Source organism: Bombina bombina, chromosome 6 (assembly GCF_027579735.1).
Source record: "Bombina bombina isolate aBomBom1 chromosome 6, aBomBom1.pri, whole genome shotgun sequence".
NCBI classification, from domain to species: domain Eukaryota; kingdom Metazoa; phylum Chordata; class Amphibia; order Anura; family Bombinatoridae; genus Bombina; species Bombina bombina.
Window position 1 is genome coordinate 1,038,296,914 of NC_069504.1, and position 18,766 is coordinate 1,038,315,679.

Below are 18,766 nucleotides of genomic sequence, written 5' to 3' on the forward strand. Positions count from 1 at the left end.
TTTTAAATACAAATTTGCCATCATGAGGTACAAAGGGCTTGTCACTGGGGCAGTACCCTTAAAAGGCCAGATGTGCACCATTTTCTATGGGTACAATATGGTACCATAGGACTGAGGTCCAATCTAGTCACCAAAGGTACAATTTGTAAGGGTACCAGTTTGTACCCATTTTAAAGGGTACAGCAGGTGTACCTTTGAGGGTACTGCCCCGGTGACAAGCTGTTGTACCCCTAAAGGTACAATTTTTGCACATTTTTTCTGACAGTGTAGTAAACAAGCACTTAACATTTTAATGTTTATATTTAGAGCATCAATATGTTAACTCTTAAACATAAAGCAAATGCATTAACTAAAAGTACAAAGAAAAAAAAAATGTTTTAAACTCTATAAAATAAACAAGAGCTGTGTAAGAACCAGTTTTTAAAAAAATAAAATAAAATTGTAACCGTTCCCCAGTCACATACTTGGACATTGTGTGTGACATGCCATAGCGCCATCTGTTGGTTGAAAGTTCCTTGACATGTGTAACACAGCTCCATCTATTGGTAGCAGGTTCATCACCAAAGTGTGTACTAGGGAAATAGACTCATTTGCATGTATTTTGCATAGAGTGACAATTCAATGTAAGCTTGTTAGTTTTATCGTTTATCCCTCCCCCGAATCCCCCTTCTTTTCATTAGAGTTATATTTTATTATTATGTTGTTTTCTATATGTTTTCTATATATTTATGTTTTATGTGGCATGTCACCCTAGATTAAATGGGGTGTTTTTAGAGTCTAGTACAGAGTGATATAAAACACATTAAGTAGTTATTTTTGGAGCTGTTTTTTTAGCCTGGCTATTTTAGGTGGTTCTATAGCAGTCTTTGGAATTGCTACAGTTAAATATGCAAAGTTTTTATTAAAGCTCCAGTGTAGCTATTGCAATACTTCCTGAAAAAGTACACATTATTTGAATGTTATATGATAAATTTAATGAAACAGTATTTGTAATATGCTCTGTTGAGTACAAATTTGCCATCATGAGGTACAAGGGCTTGTCACTGGGGCAGTACCCTTAAAAGGCCAGATTTGCACCATTTTTTAAGGGTACAATATGGTACTATAGGACTGAGGTCCAATCTATGTACCAAAGGTACATATTTGCCTTTGAAAGGTACAATCTGCAAGGGTACCAATTTGTACCCATTTTAAAGGGTACAGCAGGTGTACCTTTGAGGGTACTGCCCCAGTGACAAGCTGTTGTACCCCTAAAGGTACAATTTTTTCACATTTTTTCTGACAGTGTATAAAAACCCCTAGGATGGTACAAGCATCATTTTAATTTATTTTCTATCCCCGTATATTTCTTTAATTCAATCTTTATCAATATTTGTTGCCTTAGCCCTTCTCAATATGTGACCTGGGTGTTTATGTTGCTATGAATTTTATAATACAAGAGTAAAGAGTGAATATACATTTTTTTTATTCTTATGCAATATTTATGAATAATGACGTTAGCACCATGGACAACAGAGTTGATTTTCTATTGTATATTTATTAGTCAATAACAAATAATAAGTACATAAAAAATGTTTTCTCTAACTTTGGAGGTATTTTACAGATCTTCATGGAAGCAAAAAATATCCGGCAAATTTAATAGAAAACATTGCAGCTAGTTGATTTAATATCGATAATGAATGTCTAATGTGTTGGAATGCAGCTTTTTAAACTTAACTAATATAATATACATTTCATATTAATTTGGTAATTTCCTAATTAACTTTATTTAAACCCTCCAAACATAATGTAACTGCAATATAAGTCAACATAGTCATGATCATATTTAGGTTGTGCACACATTTCTAATATAGGGCTAGATTACGAGTGGCGCGCTAACCTCTGATAGCCTCCGTCCTAGAAGTTAGCGCGCGAGCGGGAGCTCCACTCAAAATCTAGCCCATAATTGTGTGATTAAAGCTATATTTACTTTTTACCAGCTGGGTACATGCAAGATATGCCTAAAAAAGAGGGTTTTCAAGTGATCTAAGCTTTTGAATTATAAATCTAAAATTAATGCAAAACCGGTGTGAAAAGTGTTATCTTATTTATAGGAATATCACTGCTAAATTCTCTCACTGTTGGTAGAATTCTCATGTTTCGTACTTACAAACATTGCAACTGCAGTCAATTAACAAATATGAACTTAATTATTTACAAAGTTTGAATATAATTACTTGAGTTCCACTATAGATTCTGTGTCACTGCGATACAATCTGGAAAGGCAATAAGAAAGCTTGTTAGGAGAAACAAAAAGTCAATGGGGGATACCTCTGCATAGTCTGCCACAAGATACAACTCCACACACCTGTCTCCTTCAGCTTCATCTCTCCTTATCTGCAGGACACAACATAGGACTGATCATAAATAGTATTCCAGATGATATACATGTGTCTAGCAAAACTGGATAGGTAGATAGATCAACAGAGAGACAGTTCCATAAAGATAGATGTTAAGACTGACAAAAAGGCAGATAGACAGACATACATACAAGGTGATGAACCGATATACAGATAAGGCAATAGATTAGATAGATAGACAAACAGACAGACAGAAGGACAGATAGATAGATGTGCAAGGCGATAGACAGACACATAGATATATGGAAAGACAGATGATAGATAGATGATAGATAAATAGACAGACAGACATACAAAATGATAGTCTGTGAATAAGAAATGACCATGACTAGAACATACATATTTAGATATGTCGGAGCTTGTCCCTTCTTTCACATGAGAAAGCAGCACATTTTTAAAGGTACAAAGCAAATAATCTACAGAAGTGTATGAGCAAACAAAAGCCATAAGCACTAAAAATAAAATCTATTTCTAAAGTGACTGACTAAAACTGAATGTGCTGAATGGTAAAGAAATGTAACAGAGGAAATAATTGAGGCTTCGATGTAATGTAAATTATAACAGATAATTAATACCAAGGGTTCAATTTCACAAATGTGGCAAACAGAGGTCCATTATCTTAGATTTCCTTTCACTACACTGATGATAGTTATGTGTTGTGACTGCAGAGACTTATGATCAAACCACATCCTATCACTTAGAGCGTTTGAGGGGAAACAGTACAGATGTTTCATCCCATCTGTATTAGAGCTTTCAGGAGCTCATGTGAAATCTTGTACATCTGTTTTACATGCGCCTTTCCTGTTGTCAAAATAATATCTTCTCCATAACCTAATTCCCTGTTTCCTTGTTTGTTCTGTATTGTGTACTTCAAAACAGAGGTTGTAGCCGCATGGTGCTCATACAGTCAGACAGACATTCATACAGGACAGACACACAGGACTGACAGTCAGACAGGCAGGACAGACAGGCAGGACAGACAGGGCAGACAGACAGACAGGACAGACACACAGGACTGACAGTCAGTCAGGACAGACAGGACAGAGTCAGATAGGACAGACACAGGACTGACAGTCAGACAGACAGACGACAGGACAGACAGACAGGGCAGACAGACAGAACAGAGTCAGATAGGACAGACAGTCAGACAGACAGGACAGATAGGACAAACATACATGCAGACAGACAGGGCAGACCAGCAGGCAGGGCAGACCGACAGGCAGGGCAGAGAGACAGAAAAATAGATGATAGATATATAGGTAGATAAATGATAGATACCAACACACAAAACCAGCAACACTACGTAAGCTATAAGTCTCTTTGCAAGTTTTTTTTGGCATTGTTATACCAGCTTTAATGCAAAATCTATGAGGACATATTTCTCTATAGTTTACCAGTCAGTGGTGGAACCTTACTAGTCCACTCAATGTTAAGATTTTGCATAGATTTTGATTTGTGAAGACTCCAAACTTAATATATATATATATAAACGTGTCCTTTATTCTTAAAGGGGCATGAAACACTTTGAGATTGTAATATAAAAAACTTAATTATGGATCAAAAAAAATCACTGTAATATATTTGAATTATTTATTTTACTGCTCCTTTAACAAAGGATACCAAAGAATGAAGCAAATTAAATAATAGAAGTAAATTGGAAAGTTGTTTAAAATTATATTCTCTATCTGAATTATGAAAGAAAAAATGTGGGTTTTATGTTACTTTAAGTCTGCGACATCACTTTGTTTACACTTGTATTATTTGGCCCATATTTTTTTTTCTTTCCGCATTTTACTAAACTACAATAATAGGGTCTATAATTTTATATACATTTGCACATCTACTAATAAAAGATCTAGTCCAAAAAAAAAAATCCATGAATTGATGTTATCACTACAGTAACCCCTATAGCAGTCAGATACCACTTCGGCAGTAGAGTGCCCTACAGGAACACAAGACACTAAAACCTCTGGCTAACTGTTGCTAAGGCACTGGGCCAGCGTTTCATTTAAAAGTGCAGATAATTTTGGATACACAAAAGAAACATCTTATCATTTGTGTTCTACTACAAGGACGGAAAGTGATGCTTTAACTATTATACTAACATCCTATTAAAGAGCAATTAAACTCACAATATAATTCACTATAATATGCTTACTTTTGCTTGGGGAAAAGTATTTGTAATGTAGTTACCTCTGAAAGAGTGCCCTGGAAAGGCTGAAAGGCATACTGCAGGCTTCAGGAACCTGACTCTACTACATGCTTTACAATTATTATTATTATTATTGGTTATTTGTAGAGCACCAACAGATTCCGCAGCGCTAATGAATGATTGCTTGTTTAGAGAAGTTAATTTATATCTGTCCATAAATTGGCCAAGGCAAAGCAGATAAGTAAGAGGCTTTTCAATGGGTGTGCCCTTAGACTACAAATCCAAGCAAATGCTGCTAACAAAATGACAGTTTAAATGCTTTAAACTATTTGTTTGTTTGTAGATCTTTTTTCAGTGCACTGCTTAATCTTTCACGATTCAGGTAGAACATACAATTAAATTTTTTTTTCTATAAAATGTACTTTGTTCTTATGCTATTTTTTGTTGAAGAGCATACCTAGGAAGGTGGTGTGCTTGTGTCTATATAACAGCAGTTGTGCAAGAATGGTTTTGCACACTAGATGGCGGCAGTGCTTGCACAACAAGATTGTTAAAAGCATTCTTGCAATATTACTGCCATTTAGGGACAGATTTCAAGTGGAGCACTAATTAATGCTCACGTTCAGCAATAACTGTGCTAGAAGTTCAGCTTTTTGCGCACGTCAGGTTGTGCTCATATTATGAGTTAAAAGTAAACTGTTTTCGCTCACGAGCTAACCCGACGAGTGCAAAAAGCCAAAATTAGAATATTGCGAGCGGTCACGTATTCCCCCATAGAAGTCAATGGAGCAAAAAAAGTGGTAAAAAAACTAAAACCCTACTGGCGCGCAAACCCGATTGCATATTCTAACCCGACATGATAATATGAATATTTCACATTCCACTGTTCTTCACATAGACGAATATGTTCTATTTATTCTTAAATACATATTTCTATATATTGAATCCAGCTTCCTCCAATCGTTGCATGCCCCCATTGGCATCCAGCTCGCGGGGCAGGCAAAGATTGGAGGAAGCTGGATTCGTCATTGATCTGTAAAATACAAAAGGGGATACGGGCAGAGGATTGGCAGTCTGTTTATCATAATGAAATGGTAAGTATTTTTTTTTTTTAAAGCGTGTTTGTAAAGTTTAATGAATTAAAGTGCCCCTGTTTTTAAGAGTATTTTTAGATACTTGGCTTGAATCCCTTAAACTTTACAATTACTTTAAGCTGGACTTTTAGTACCAACTGAAATGCAGAAAAATTTAAATAAATCAGCAAATTTTGTCAATCAATTTTACATGGTCAGTATATATACAGAGGCATGTATGTTCAAAGCTTTTAGATTTTGCCGTGCTTTACTATCTGGTCACCAAATGTCAACAGATTGCTCCAGTAACTCACCCGCTTATGATATGTCATATCACTGATGGGTACTAATAAACCATCATCTGTTTCATTGTTCTGTTGACCACACTTCAGTCCCCCGAGATGCAGATGTTCAGTTTTATAAATCAGATGTCTACCACTGGCATCAGATAATGGTTCCACAATATAACTGACATTGCTGTTTAATATTATTAACCCCCTGAGGACAGAAAAGTTACTCTATAATTACAGCATATATACAACAGAAAATGCTTACAATGTCTCATTTTGTAGGTTCCATAATTCTTTCATGAGGGTACGTCATACACATTAACTCACTTAATCACAGAGATTTAGGTATAAGCTTAGAACTAATGGCAAAGTTAACAAAAAAACAATTGCTCTTGTTTGAAGAAGCCACTCTTAAAAGGGACATTAAACTCAATATTTACTTATGCATAATATATCATCAATTAAGTATTGCATAACAAAGGTATTAAAGCAAAATACATTTTAATAGCTTATAAAATGACACTTTATCACAAAAAAAAACAAAATATATGCTTACCTGATAAATTTATTTATTTCCGGATATGGTGAGTCCACGGTATCACTCCTTTACCCACAACCCCCAGTCATTCGACTGAAGGGAAATGGAGAAAAAGGAGTAGCACAAGGTGTAGAGGTGCCTGAGGTTATAGTCAAAAGAACATCTGTCTTAAAATAAAGGGTGGGGCCGTGGACTCACCATATCCGGAAAGAAAGAAATTTATCAGGTAAGCATAAATTTTGTTTTTCTTTCCTAAGATATGATGAGTCCACGGCTTGAGTAATTACTGTTGGGAACCAATACCCTCGCTAGACGACACGGATAAATAGGGAGGGACAAGACAGGCAGTCCTAAACAGAAGGCACCACCGCTTGAAGAACCTTTCTCCCAAAAGAAGCCTCAGCCGAGGCAAAAGTATCAAATTTGGAAAATTTGGAAAAAGTATTTAGAGAAGACCAAGTTGCAGCCTTTCAAATTTGTTCCACAGAAGCTTCATTTTTGAAAGCCCAAGAAGAGGAAACAGCTCTTGTGGAATGAGCCGTAATTCTCTCAAGAGGCTGCTGTCCAGCAGTCTCATAAGCCAAACGAATTATACTTTGTAACCAAAAAGAAAGAGTAGTAGCAGTAGATTTCTGACCTTTATGTTTCCCAGAGAAACAGACAAAGAGGGCAGAGGACTGGCAAAAATCCTTAGTCGCCTGTAAGTAGGATTTAAGAGCAAGTACAACATCCAAATTGTGTAACAAACGTTCTTTGGAAGAAGAAGGATTAGGACACAGGGAGGGATTGCACATCTGGCACATCCGCCAAGCTTTTATGTAGTAAAACTGAAACAGAAATCTGACCCTTCAGGGTACTGACTGACAATCCATTCTCCAGGCCTTCCTGAAGAAAAGATACAATTCTAGGAATTCTAATTCTACTCCAAGAGTAGCCCTTGGATTCACACCAATAAATATATATACGCAATATCTTATGGTAAATCTTTCTAGTAACAGGCTTGCGAGCCTGAATCATGGTCTCAATGACCGACTCAGAAAAACCACGCTTAGACAGAATTAAGCGTTCAATCTCCAAGTAGTCAGCTTCAGAGAAATGAGATTTGGATGAAGGAAGGGACCCTGAATCAGGAGGTCCTTCCTCAGAGATAGTCTCCAAGGTGGGAGAGATGACATCTCCACTAGGTCTGCAAACCAGATCCTGCGAGGCCACGCAGGGGCTATTAGAATCACTGACGCCCTCTCCTGTTTGATACGAGCAATGACTCGAGGAAGAAGAGCAAACGGAGGAAACAGGTATGCCAACCTGAAAACCCAAGGAACCGCCAGAGCATCAATCAGAACAGCCTGCAGATCTCTTGACCTTGAACCATACCTTGGAAGCTTGGCATTCTGACGGGACACCATCAAATATAACACCCCCCATTTGAGGACTAAGCTGGAAAACACCTCCGGATGGAGTTCCCACTCCCCGGGATGAAAAGTCTGTCTGCTCAGAAAATCCGCTTCCCAGTTGTCTACTCCTGGAATGTGGATGGCAGATAGACAATAATTGTGGGTTTCTGCCCACTGAAGAATCCGATTAACCACCTTCATGGCTAAGGAACTCTGAGTTCCTCCCTGGTGATTGATGTAAGCCACAAAGGTTATGTTGTCGGACTGGAACCTGATAAACTGGGCTGAGAACAACTGAGGCCAAGCCAATAGAGCATTTTAAATCACCCTCAACTCCAAGATGTTGATGGGAAGAGCAGACTCCTCCCGAGTCCAAAGGCCCCAAGCTTTTAACGAGTTCCAGACTGCTCCCAAACCCAGCAGGCTGGTGTGCGTGGTCACGATCACCCAGGAAGGTCTTCGAAAACATGTGCCCTGAGACAGATGTGCCTGAGAAATCTACCACAGGAGAGAATCCCTTGACGACTGATCTAACTCTAATTCTCTGAGATAGATCCACATGGTCACCATTTCATTGTCTGAGCATGCACAACTGGAGAGCTCTCAAATGGAATCGAGCAAAAGGAATGATGTCCATGGAAGCTACCATCAGACCGATTAACTCCATACATTGAGCCACTGAAGGATGAGCAGTAGCCTGAAGAGAGAGGCAAGAGGAAATTATTTTGTTTTGCCTGACCTCTGACAGAAAAATCTTCATCAATAGAGAATCTATTATGGTCCCTAAGAACACTACTCTTGTAGCAGGGGAAAGGGAGCTTTTTTTCCAGATTCACATTTCATCATTGGGAATGAAGAAAAGACAACAATATCTCTGTGTGAGATTTTGCTTGTTGAAAATATGGTACCTGAACCAATATGTCGTCCAGGTAGGGTGCCATACCAATTCCACGAGAACGGATCACTGCCAAAAGAGCCCACAGAACGTTTGAAAAAATTCTGGGAGCCATGGCTAGACCAAATGGAAGGGCTACGAAATGGAAATGTTTGTCCAGAAAGACAAATCTCAGGAATCTGTGATGGTCCCTGTGAATAGGAACATGAAGATACGCATCCTTTAGGTCTATGGTTGTCATGAACTGACCCTCTTGTACTAAAGAAAGAATGGAATGTATAGTCTCCATCTTGAAGGATGGAACTTTGAGAAACGTGTTTATACACTTCAAGTCTAGAATGAGACAGAAAGTTCCCTCTATTTTGGGAACCACAAATAGGTTGGAGTAGAACCAGAGACCCTGTTCCTGCACTGGAACTGGAACTATCACTCCCAGGGAGAAAAGATGTATACATTTCAAGAACGCCTCTCTCTTTATCTGGTCTGCAGATAATATTGAGAGAAGGAATCTGCCTCTGGGAGTCTTGAACTCAAATTTGTAACCCTGGGATACTATGTCCACAGTCCAGGGATCTGGGACATCACGTATCCAGGCTTGAGAGAACTTAAAGTCTGCCCCCCACCTGATCTGATCCCGGATAAGGGGCAAACCCTTCATGCTGATTTGGAATCAGCTGCGGGTTTCTGTGATTGTTTCCCATTGTTCGAAGACTGATTGGGTTTCCAAGAAGACTTGGATTGTTCCTGCTTGGAAGAAGAAAGGGAAGGCTTTCCTCTGAAGTTACGAAAGAAACAAAAATTACTCTGATGTCCTTTAGGCCTATTCTTCTTATCTTGAGGTAGAAAAGACCCTTATCCACCCGTAATATGAGATATAATTTCTGCCAAACCGGGACCAAACAAAATTTGCCCTTGTAAGGAATCACCAGAAGCTTGACTTTAAAGGAAACATCCGCAGACTAGGATTTCAACCATAATGCCCTGCGGGCTAGGACAGCGAAACTAGAAATTTTAGCTCCTAGTCTAACAACCTGTAAAATGGCATCTGCAATAAAGGAATTGGACAACTTAAGAGCTTTAATCTTATCTTGAATTTCATCCAAGTAAGTCTCTACTTGAAGAGAATCAGACAAAGCGTTGAACCAATAAGATGCCGCACTAGTCACAGTGGCAATACACACCGCAGGTTGCCATTGGAGACCTTGATGAACATAAATCTTTTAAAAATAAGCCTCCAGCTTCTTGCCCATCTGATCCTTAAAAGAGCAGCTATCCTTAATAGGAATAGTGGTTCTCTTAGCCAGAGTGGAAATGGCTCCTTCAACTTTGGGTACAGTATACCTCAACAGGAAACATTTTCTTAAAACACCCCTGGTTTCTCCCATTCCTGTGAGATAATCTCCCTAGCACGATCCAGCACAGGAAAAACCTCCTAAGTGGAAGGTTCATCAAAGAAACTATTAAGTTTACTAGATTTCTTAGAATTGACAACGACAGGGGTATTAGAGTCATCTAAAGTAGCTAAAACCTCCTTTAGCAATACACAAAGGTGTTCAAGCCTAAATCTGAAGGATACCACCTCAGTCTCAGAAGAAGGAATTATACAGTCCAAATCTGAGGTTTCACCCTCAGAAAGTCCAGATGTATCTTCCTCATCAGATTTATGAGAAAGGGCAACTTGGGAAGCAGAACTAAAGACAGGCACCTTACTTTCTGAATTTCTAGATTTCCTCTTGCGTTTTCCTTGTAATCTGGGAATAGCAGCTAATGCCGCAGATACTGCTGAAGATACCTGGGCAGCAATTTCTGCTTTTAAATAAACTCCACTAGGAGTTATAGAGGAACAGCAGGGCACTGCATGTGACGCCATTGAGGCTTGGGAAGTAACAGGAGAAAGCTGAGGTATTATTTTAACAGCATCATCCTGAGAGACATTAGGCTAAAAAAAATTACCTTTATTTTGCAAGGTTTTCTTGACACATTGAAGAACAAAATTGCATAGGAGCTGCAATTTGTGCATCTAAACATAATAAGCATGAATTCATGAGAGCAGGCTCTTGCTCCATATCAGACATGTTGTGAAACAGTAAATAAACTTGTACAGATAAGTTTCAAAGATTTTAATATTAAATTAAATTTTATCCCAAATTAGGATCGATCCCCAGCTAAAATTATGTGAGAAAAGTTAAGAAAAAATATTTAATAAACATCAAATAAAATTTTTCCTCAGAAACATAAGTAAAGCCGGTCATGTGACTGCAAAAGCTAAGCTCTAATTACTGCTGCGACACAGAGAGGCACTAAAAATAGCTTCCTGGTACACTGAGTACCAGAAATAACCATTTTTTCAAACCGGACAGTTTAAAATGTTGCATCCTTTTATTTTAAAGCATAGGGGAAATGAATAAGCTGCTGGAATAGAAAATTCAGCCTTACTTTCAGTTTAAACTTGAATTGTTTCATCAAGTAAATATGTGTCAGAAAATAAAGCCTAATAAAAACATTTTACTCTTTCTTTTTAAAAGAGTTTAAATGTTAGTCTCACACATGCTATAGTGTCTGCTTCATGCCCCAGTGTAACCCATACAACAGGATTATCTATGTCCCAATAAAAAATCAGTGTCTTTTAATTTGTTAAGTGCATGGTCTCCCCAACTGGAAGAAAAAACACTTACCTGCTCCGCTGTCCGGCATGAAGACAGTTACAAGGTATGAGAAGACACAGTTCTTCACAGAGACCTTTGAAAAATAAAGAACATAGTAGTCAACTCTTGCTTTCTAAACTAGGGCAGCAATTGTAAGGAAAACGCAGTAAGTACCTCTTTACAAGTTTCTAACTGCTTTAAAGCCACCACTATCCGACTGCAAGGAATGATGTGGAATACGGCTATACCCCAAAACTTTTTTGTAGATGAAATCAAAATTTTTCTTCAGAGACCTCCTCCATGCACCAAAGGCAAAGAGAATGACTGGGGGTTGTGGGTAAGGGAGTGATACTTAGCAATTTAACTGTGGTGCTCTTTGCCTCCTCCTGCTGGCCAGGAGTGATATTCCCAACAGTAATTACTCAAGCCGTGGACTCACCATATCTTAGGAAACAAAATCACAGCAAATTCTGAACAGTTTCAGAGTTACAACTTGCTTGAGTTGTTTATAATGTCATCTTTTTTTGACCAGATGCAAATGAGCTCCTGCACCCATCTAAGCAATCAATATATAGCTATTAACTGGGTGATGCAAAAAGCAGCCTCTCAACAGGCAGTCAAAAAAAGCTAAATTTTCAGATAGTGCTGACTCAGCCTCTATGGGGGTGCAAAAGCACCTCAGTCTTCGCTTTTGTACCCGCATTAGGCTGAAGATAAGGGTAAAATGACCTCTCCCTGTCACTCTTCTTTTAGGTAAGCTACGCCCCACAATGTCCATGAACAGCAACACCCAGAACAACACCACCCACTGAATACTCATGACTGTTCAGGTCTCAATAATTTAGCACCAACTTTCTGTCCCCTGCACAGTGCACTACAGTGGGGCTCTACAGTGTAACTGCTTGCCACCCCCTGAGGGTTTCTGGAACCATCAATGTTTTCTAAGGTAAATAACAGGAAAAGCAGTAAAAAAACAAATGAGAAATACACATTGCCCTATCTCTACAATGCATCATTAAACCATTTTAGCAGGATTTCATTTCGCATCTAATGTCCCTTTAAGTGGCTTAAATGAAAATGAGATTTGTGATTACATCTACAATGTCAGTAAAGAGAATCATTTAATTAGCACTCTGATAATTTATTTAACAACAACCACACAGTGAAGGAGCTTCCTCCGAGAAGCAACACTTTTAGAAGAGTCAGAATCAGAATAACAAATGTAATGTTAATAAGCGCACATACGGAAAAGACCGAAGCACTGACTCTCGTGATAATAAGGGTTTCACAAAAAGAGGAAACAAGGCGTAAAACATATTTAAAGTGACAGTAAACACCTTGAGATTTTAATATAATATATTTAGTTATGCATAGTAAAACAACTTTGTAATATACTTTTATTTGCTATTTTGCCCCCCTTTTCATGTAATTTAGCTCAGAAAATTGTGGAATTTCTAATTCTCAGAGCTAGAAATACACCCTACTGACCTCTCAATGCTAACCCTGCTACATATATTTCCCCTAACTGCCTTTAGCAGATACCATCTACTAAACAATACAGTTTATACTAACATAATGACTATGGCTAGCCTTGCCAGATCCATGGTTCCTCTTAATAAGGCAAATGGTGGATGGACTTTGACTATTTAAAAACAATTTAAAGGGATAGTCTAGTCAAAATTAAACTTTCATGATTCAGACAGAGCATGCAATTTTAAGCAACTTTCTCATTTACTCCTAGGGGTAAATTTATAGAGCTCCGTTTGGAGCTTGATGCCCCTGTTTCCCGTGCAAGTCTTCAGGCTCGCCGGAAACAGAAGTTATGAAGCAACGGTCTAAAGACCGCTGCTTCATAACTAGTCCACCTGCTCTGAGGCCGCAGACAGAAATCAACCTGATCGAATACGATCGGGTTGATTGACACCCCCTGCTAGAGCCCGATTGGCTGCGAATCTGCAGGGGGCGAGATTGCAGCAGCAGTTCACAAGAACTGCTGGTGCAATGATAAATGCTGACAGCGTATGCTGTCGGCATTTATAGATGTGCAGCGGACATGATACGTTTCATCGTATCATGTCCACTCGCACTTACATAAATATACTCCTATTATGAATTTTTCTTCATTCTCTTTGTATCTTTATTGAAGTCACCAATCAGCAAACGCTACCCAGGTGCTGAACCAAAATTGGACTGGCTCCTAAGCTTACATTCTTGCTTTTTCAAATAAAGAAACCACGAGAAAGAAGAAAAATTGATAATAGGAGTAAATTAGAAAATTGCTTAAAATTGCATGTTGATCTATCTGAATCATGAAATTTTAATTTTGACTAGACTATCCCTTTAAAGGGACACTAAACCCAAGTTTTTTCTTTCATGATTCAGATAGAGCATGCAATTTTATGCAGCTTTCTAATTTACTCCTATTATCAATTTTTCTTTGTTCTCTTGCTATCTTTATTTGAAAAAACAGGAAAGGAAGTTAAGAAGCTGGCCCATTGTTGGTTCAGAATCTGGGTAGCGCTTGCTGATTGGTGGCTACATTTAGCATTGTGCTGAACCAAAAAGAGGCTAGCTCTTAAGCTTACATCCCTGCTTTTTCAAATAAAGATAGTAAGAGAACAAAGAAAAATTGATAATAAAAGTAAATTAGAAAGTTGCTTAAAATTGCATGCTCTATCTGAATCATAAAATAAAAAAAATAGGTTTAGTATCCCTTTAAGTAAACAAGGTGTTAATGAGATTTAAAAAATATTCAGATCCTGGTGATATGTTATTCTATAGCAAGAAAACACAAATGTCCTGTAATTATTTTTATTTTCTCAGTAGTCACTTATATATTATTTATTAAGGGTTTCACCCTCATTTCAATATTGGTGTCACTCGCTATTTCTCTATGTGACTTTACTGGGGCCTATTCAGTGCTGTATTATTTTTGTATATGTGAATACACTTTTTTTTATTAACAATTTATGCAGAATTCTATTTTTTCTAATTTTGCTAAGAGTGTTTCCTGGCTAGCACTATACCTCTCTGTGGTTATGTTTAGACCACCCTTAGATTCTTGCATTCATTTACAAAGACAGATTGAGAACATCTCTTTGCTGACATATTGGGCTTTTATGTATAATACTGATGCTTGTTTCTTCTAGATGGAATGAGAAATGTACTTTACCGTAAACCTGAGCAGGTGCTGACTGCCACACTGGATCCTGTCTGCCCCTGAACAACACCATGGTAATAGCAGTGCTCCTAAAACATAGACAGTGCATTTGTTAGACGGACATAATAGTGCAAAAAAAAAAATACTCTAATGTGTTACACGTTGTATTCTTGCAGTAGTGGGCAACAGAAGGCCCTGGTGCAAAAAATTTTTTGGGGCCCACGAAGGTAACTCAATAATACACAAAATAGATCATGTACATGTTTCTCTGTATAATGATTTTGAGTAAATATATATATATGTCAGAGCTAAGGGAATTGTGTATAATGGAATATATGTTTCCCCGCACATTATGCAGTGCTGTTGGTGATATTGAAAATACATTATGTAATTGTATATTTCGTGCCGGTAGTCCACTCCACTGTTTTGAGGTGGAAGATAATTGCAGGTGAGGAATCCAGTCCAGGTTTTCTCTACAAGCTGGGGTTTTCTCACCTGCAGCTAATTATCAATTAACCCCTGTTACACAGTGTGTGCTGAATCTCTTTTTTTAGAACCTGTATGTGAAAGACAGAGGTGCTGCTGTCTAGAGGTTCTCGGCTTGTGAGGTTTGAATTCTGTTTTGTCATTTTCAAGTTGTGTGCAAAAGCCACACAACTTTAGTTAGAGATACTTTTTTCTGTTTAGTAAGCGCTCGGCTGACCATATTGCCGCTTTAAAAAGGGACACAGATAAAAAATACATATGTCAGGGCTGTTTTCAGGGCTGTTTAAAGAAATGTTTTGTATAAGAACCCTGACATATGTATTTTTCATATGTGTTCCTTCTTAAAGCGGCAATATGGTCAGCCTAGTAAGCGCTATTGTGCAAGGATTTTTTTTGTTCTTGTGTTTGTCCTGCAAATTGTCTTTGAATAAACAGGCAAAGGCTTTTAAACCTAATCCAGTGTCTTTTGAAGTGTTTCTCTGCTGTAAAGACTACGGGGCCGATTTATCAATGTCTGGTGGACATGATACACTGTAGCGTATCATGTCCGTCAGACATCGCTGAATGCCGACAGCATACGCTGTTTGCATTTAACATTGCACAAACAGTTCTGGTGGACTGCTTGTGCAATGCCGCCCCCTGCAGATTCGCGGTTAATTGGCCGATAGCAGAGGGGGTCAATCAACCCGATCGTATACGATCGGGCAGATTGATGTCCGCAGCCTCAGAGGCAGCGGACGAGTTAATGAGCAGCGGTCTTAACAGTGGTGTCACTAGAGGGGTGCGGGCCGCACCTGGGTGACACCTTCCATGGGGTGACACCGAAAAAAGAATTTTTTTTTTATATATTTTATTGAAATTCAAAGAAATTCAATGTTGAGATGCATAGATTATTTTATTAGAGGCTGGCATTTGTGAATATTAGTGGGACTGGGGAAGTTGTAGACACACAATTTTTTTGCCCCTTGAGCCAGTGCTGCAATTTCAACAAATAGTTTTCCCGGCTGCTTTTGCTTGTTTGTACTTTGCTCCTCCCCTGCCCAATTTCACTATGAATGTTGTGGGTGTGTCGTGGGGCTTGCAAAGTTGCGCTGCTAGCCTAAACCTGCCTGCCTATCTGTGCTCACTGCTCAGTGACATGCGGCCCAGGGCTGTGCACTGACAGACTTGGAACAGAGTCAGAGAGCAGAATTTTCATAGTTTGCACGCCTAAACCTTTTCTTCAGTGATTTATTTTAGAGTGCTCTGTTTATCTTTCATTTGATGTTCTGCTGAGCCAGGGAGCAGCTCTAGGCATGAGCTTCATAATTAATGCAGTGCAGTTTACATATTTTGTATGTGTGTGTCTGAGTTTTTGTGTGTGAGTCTGAGTGTGTTTCCGAGTGTTTGTGTGTGCATCTGAGTATGTTTTTAAGTGTGTCTGAGTGTTTGTATGTGTGTTTGCCTGTGTTTTTGTGTGTGTCTGCTTTCTGGGGGGGGGTGACACCATGACTTACCGCACCGGGTGATACCAACCCTAGTGACGCCACTGGGTCTTAAGCCTAAAAGCTCATGCGGAAACAGGGGTATTTGGACCCATTCGGGGCGTGATAAATTGGGCCCTTAGTGTCAAAGCTGTTCCAGGGACAAAATACCCAAGATTATCTTTATCAATATATATATATATATATATATACACACTGATAATGAGCACACTGCACTATATAGTGATGTAGTGAGCATGCTGTGTTGTATGAGTTTCTATGCACTATACCCTGATAAGTGCACTGCTCTGTATAATGATGATGAGTATCTATACACTGATGATTATGCTGCTCTGTATAATGATGATGAGTATCTATACACTGATGATTATGCTGTGCAGTATAATGATGAGTATCTATACACTGATGATTATGCTGTGCAGTATAATGATGATGAGTATCTATACACTGATGATTATGCTGTGCAGTATAATGATGATGAGTATCTATACACTGATGATTATGCTGTGCAGTATAATGATGATGAGTATCTATACACAGATAATAACCACATAGGCACCTGCCGCTGTATAGATAGACTGGTTGCTATGGGCCCCCAGCACCTGGGCCCTAGCGCTGCTGCACCGATGGTAGTTCTGCCCCAGTATTATTGTACTATGTATTGTTTATATATAACTATTGGCTCAATTGCAATCTTATTGATCATCCTTATCAGCTGTTTTTCCCATTCAGAGTGATCACTAATTTAAACAAAAACTAAATTTTCATACTGGAAATATAGAATATCGAATACGAGAAAAAACACATAGAACAGCCTGGTTAACCCATGTCAGATTTCAGCGATCTGCATTAATTATCGCAGGATACTGTTGTGGGAAAATCTAATATTGCGGCAGTTATCAGTCTTGGCTGTGTTTGACTCTGAAAGATTGTGATCACTCTGTTAATGAAAAAAAAGAATCTATTCCTGTTTTTCCAGTATTGGGGGGGGGGGGGGGAACAGATTGCAATCGACCCCAATGTATTTTACCTGGTCAAGGGGGTTAAACGCAAAGTTAAAGTCAGCTTCAGAGCAGCAATACTAGCGGTCAACTCAAAGGATTGGAATAATAAAAAGAAAATCTCAGCATCATTTATTACAATATGTAGCAAGATATGGTGAGTTGCTCATGTAAATAGAGGGGAATAGAGTTTACAAGTCTCCAGCAAAACATTATATATAAAGATTGTTAGAGGGACATGGTGTTTTTTTCTATCATGAACAGGGCAGCATTTACAGGTCAAATATATGTTTTGTAAAAGAAAATGTTAAGTAAAAGCTATTTAAATTAAAAACTAATACTGCAGTTCACTTGCACTAAGCATTTGTTCTATGCAATCACATATCTTATGTCTATTTAAAGCATCAAATGTGTTCTTTAAAGGGATATGAAACCCAATTTTTATCTTTCATGATTCAGATAGAACATGCAATTCTAAACAACTTTCTAATTTACTTCTATTATCAGTTTTTCTTCGTTCTCTTGGTAATTTTTGTTGAAAATCTGGCATGTAAGTTCAGGAGCCAGCCCATTTTTGGAGCACAATATGGCAGCAGTTTTACAAGAATGTTTTCCATTTGTAAGAGCACTAGATGGCAGACCCTTTTCCTGCCATGTAGTGCTCTAGATGCCTACCTAGGTATTGCTTCAGCACAGAATATCATGGGAACAAAGCAAATTTGATAATAGAAGGAAACTTTTTAAAAATGGTGTGCTCTGTCTGAATCACAAAAGAAAAAAACGTTTGGGTTTCATGTCCCTTTAAGCAAATGCAATGGCACAGAAGGGCGATGAATAGAAAATGATAGGAAATGTGACCTATTATGGCCCATACAATAACACACATATTATTGCACCACATTACCAGGCAGATAATAGCACTTGAAGAGAAAGAATTGAGGAGAGTTCTAAATGTGCCTCAAAGGGAAAAAATAATTCTTGACTCCAAAGTGGCAATTAGAATTCCCCTTGGGCAACAAGCTACTAATTTTAAAACGAATAGCGTTTCTGGACATTTTGAAATGTCTTCCGAACTACACCCACTTATGAGATTACAATCCGGGCTACATCTAAGCACTCTGCTGAATAGCATTGACAGTCTGTTGAATCCAACTAGTGAGTCTTTTGTGATTGGATGCCATATGCTGCCCAGATCATATATACTCTTCAATTGTTACTTTTTATCTTAGTAGTGAGCTTGTAAGTGAGT

At 38.3% G+C, this 18,766-nt stretch overlaps 1 protein-coding gene across 3 annotated transcripts in view; it reads right to left on the bottom strand.

The window, feature by feature from the left end:
• ADAM19 (ADAM metallopeptidase domain 19) overlaps positions 1 to 18,766 on the bottom strand; it is a 329,717-nt gene that overhangs the window by 133,178 nt on the left and 177,773 nt on the right. For 2 of the 3 annotated variants that reach the window (XM_053718789.1, XM_053718788.1), the window contains exons 5-6: positions 14,559 to 14,635; positions 5,939 to 6,122 (exon numbers count right to left, since the gene is read on the bottom strand). In XM_053718789.1, coding sequence (XP_053574764.1) covers positions 5,939 to 6,122; positions 14,559 to 14,635 — 261 coding nt within the window. Of the gene's footprint in view, positions 1 to 2,310; positions 2,377 to 5,938; positions 6,123 to 14,558; positions 14,636 to 18,766 lie in introns of all 3 variants that reach the window. The other variant, XM_053718787.1, reaches the window with a different exon arrangement.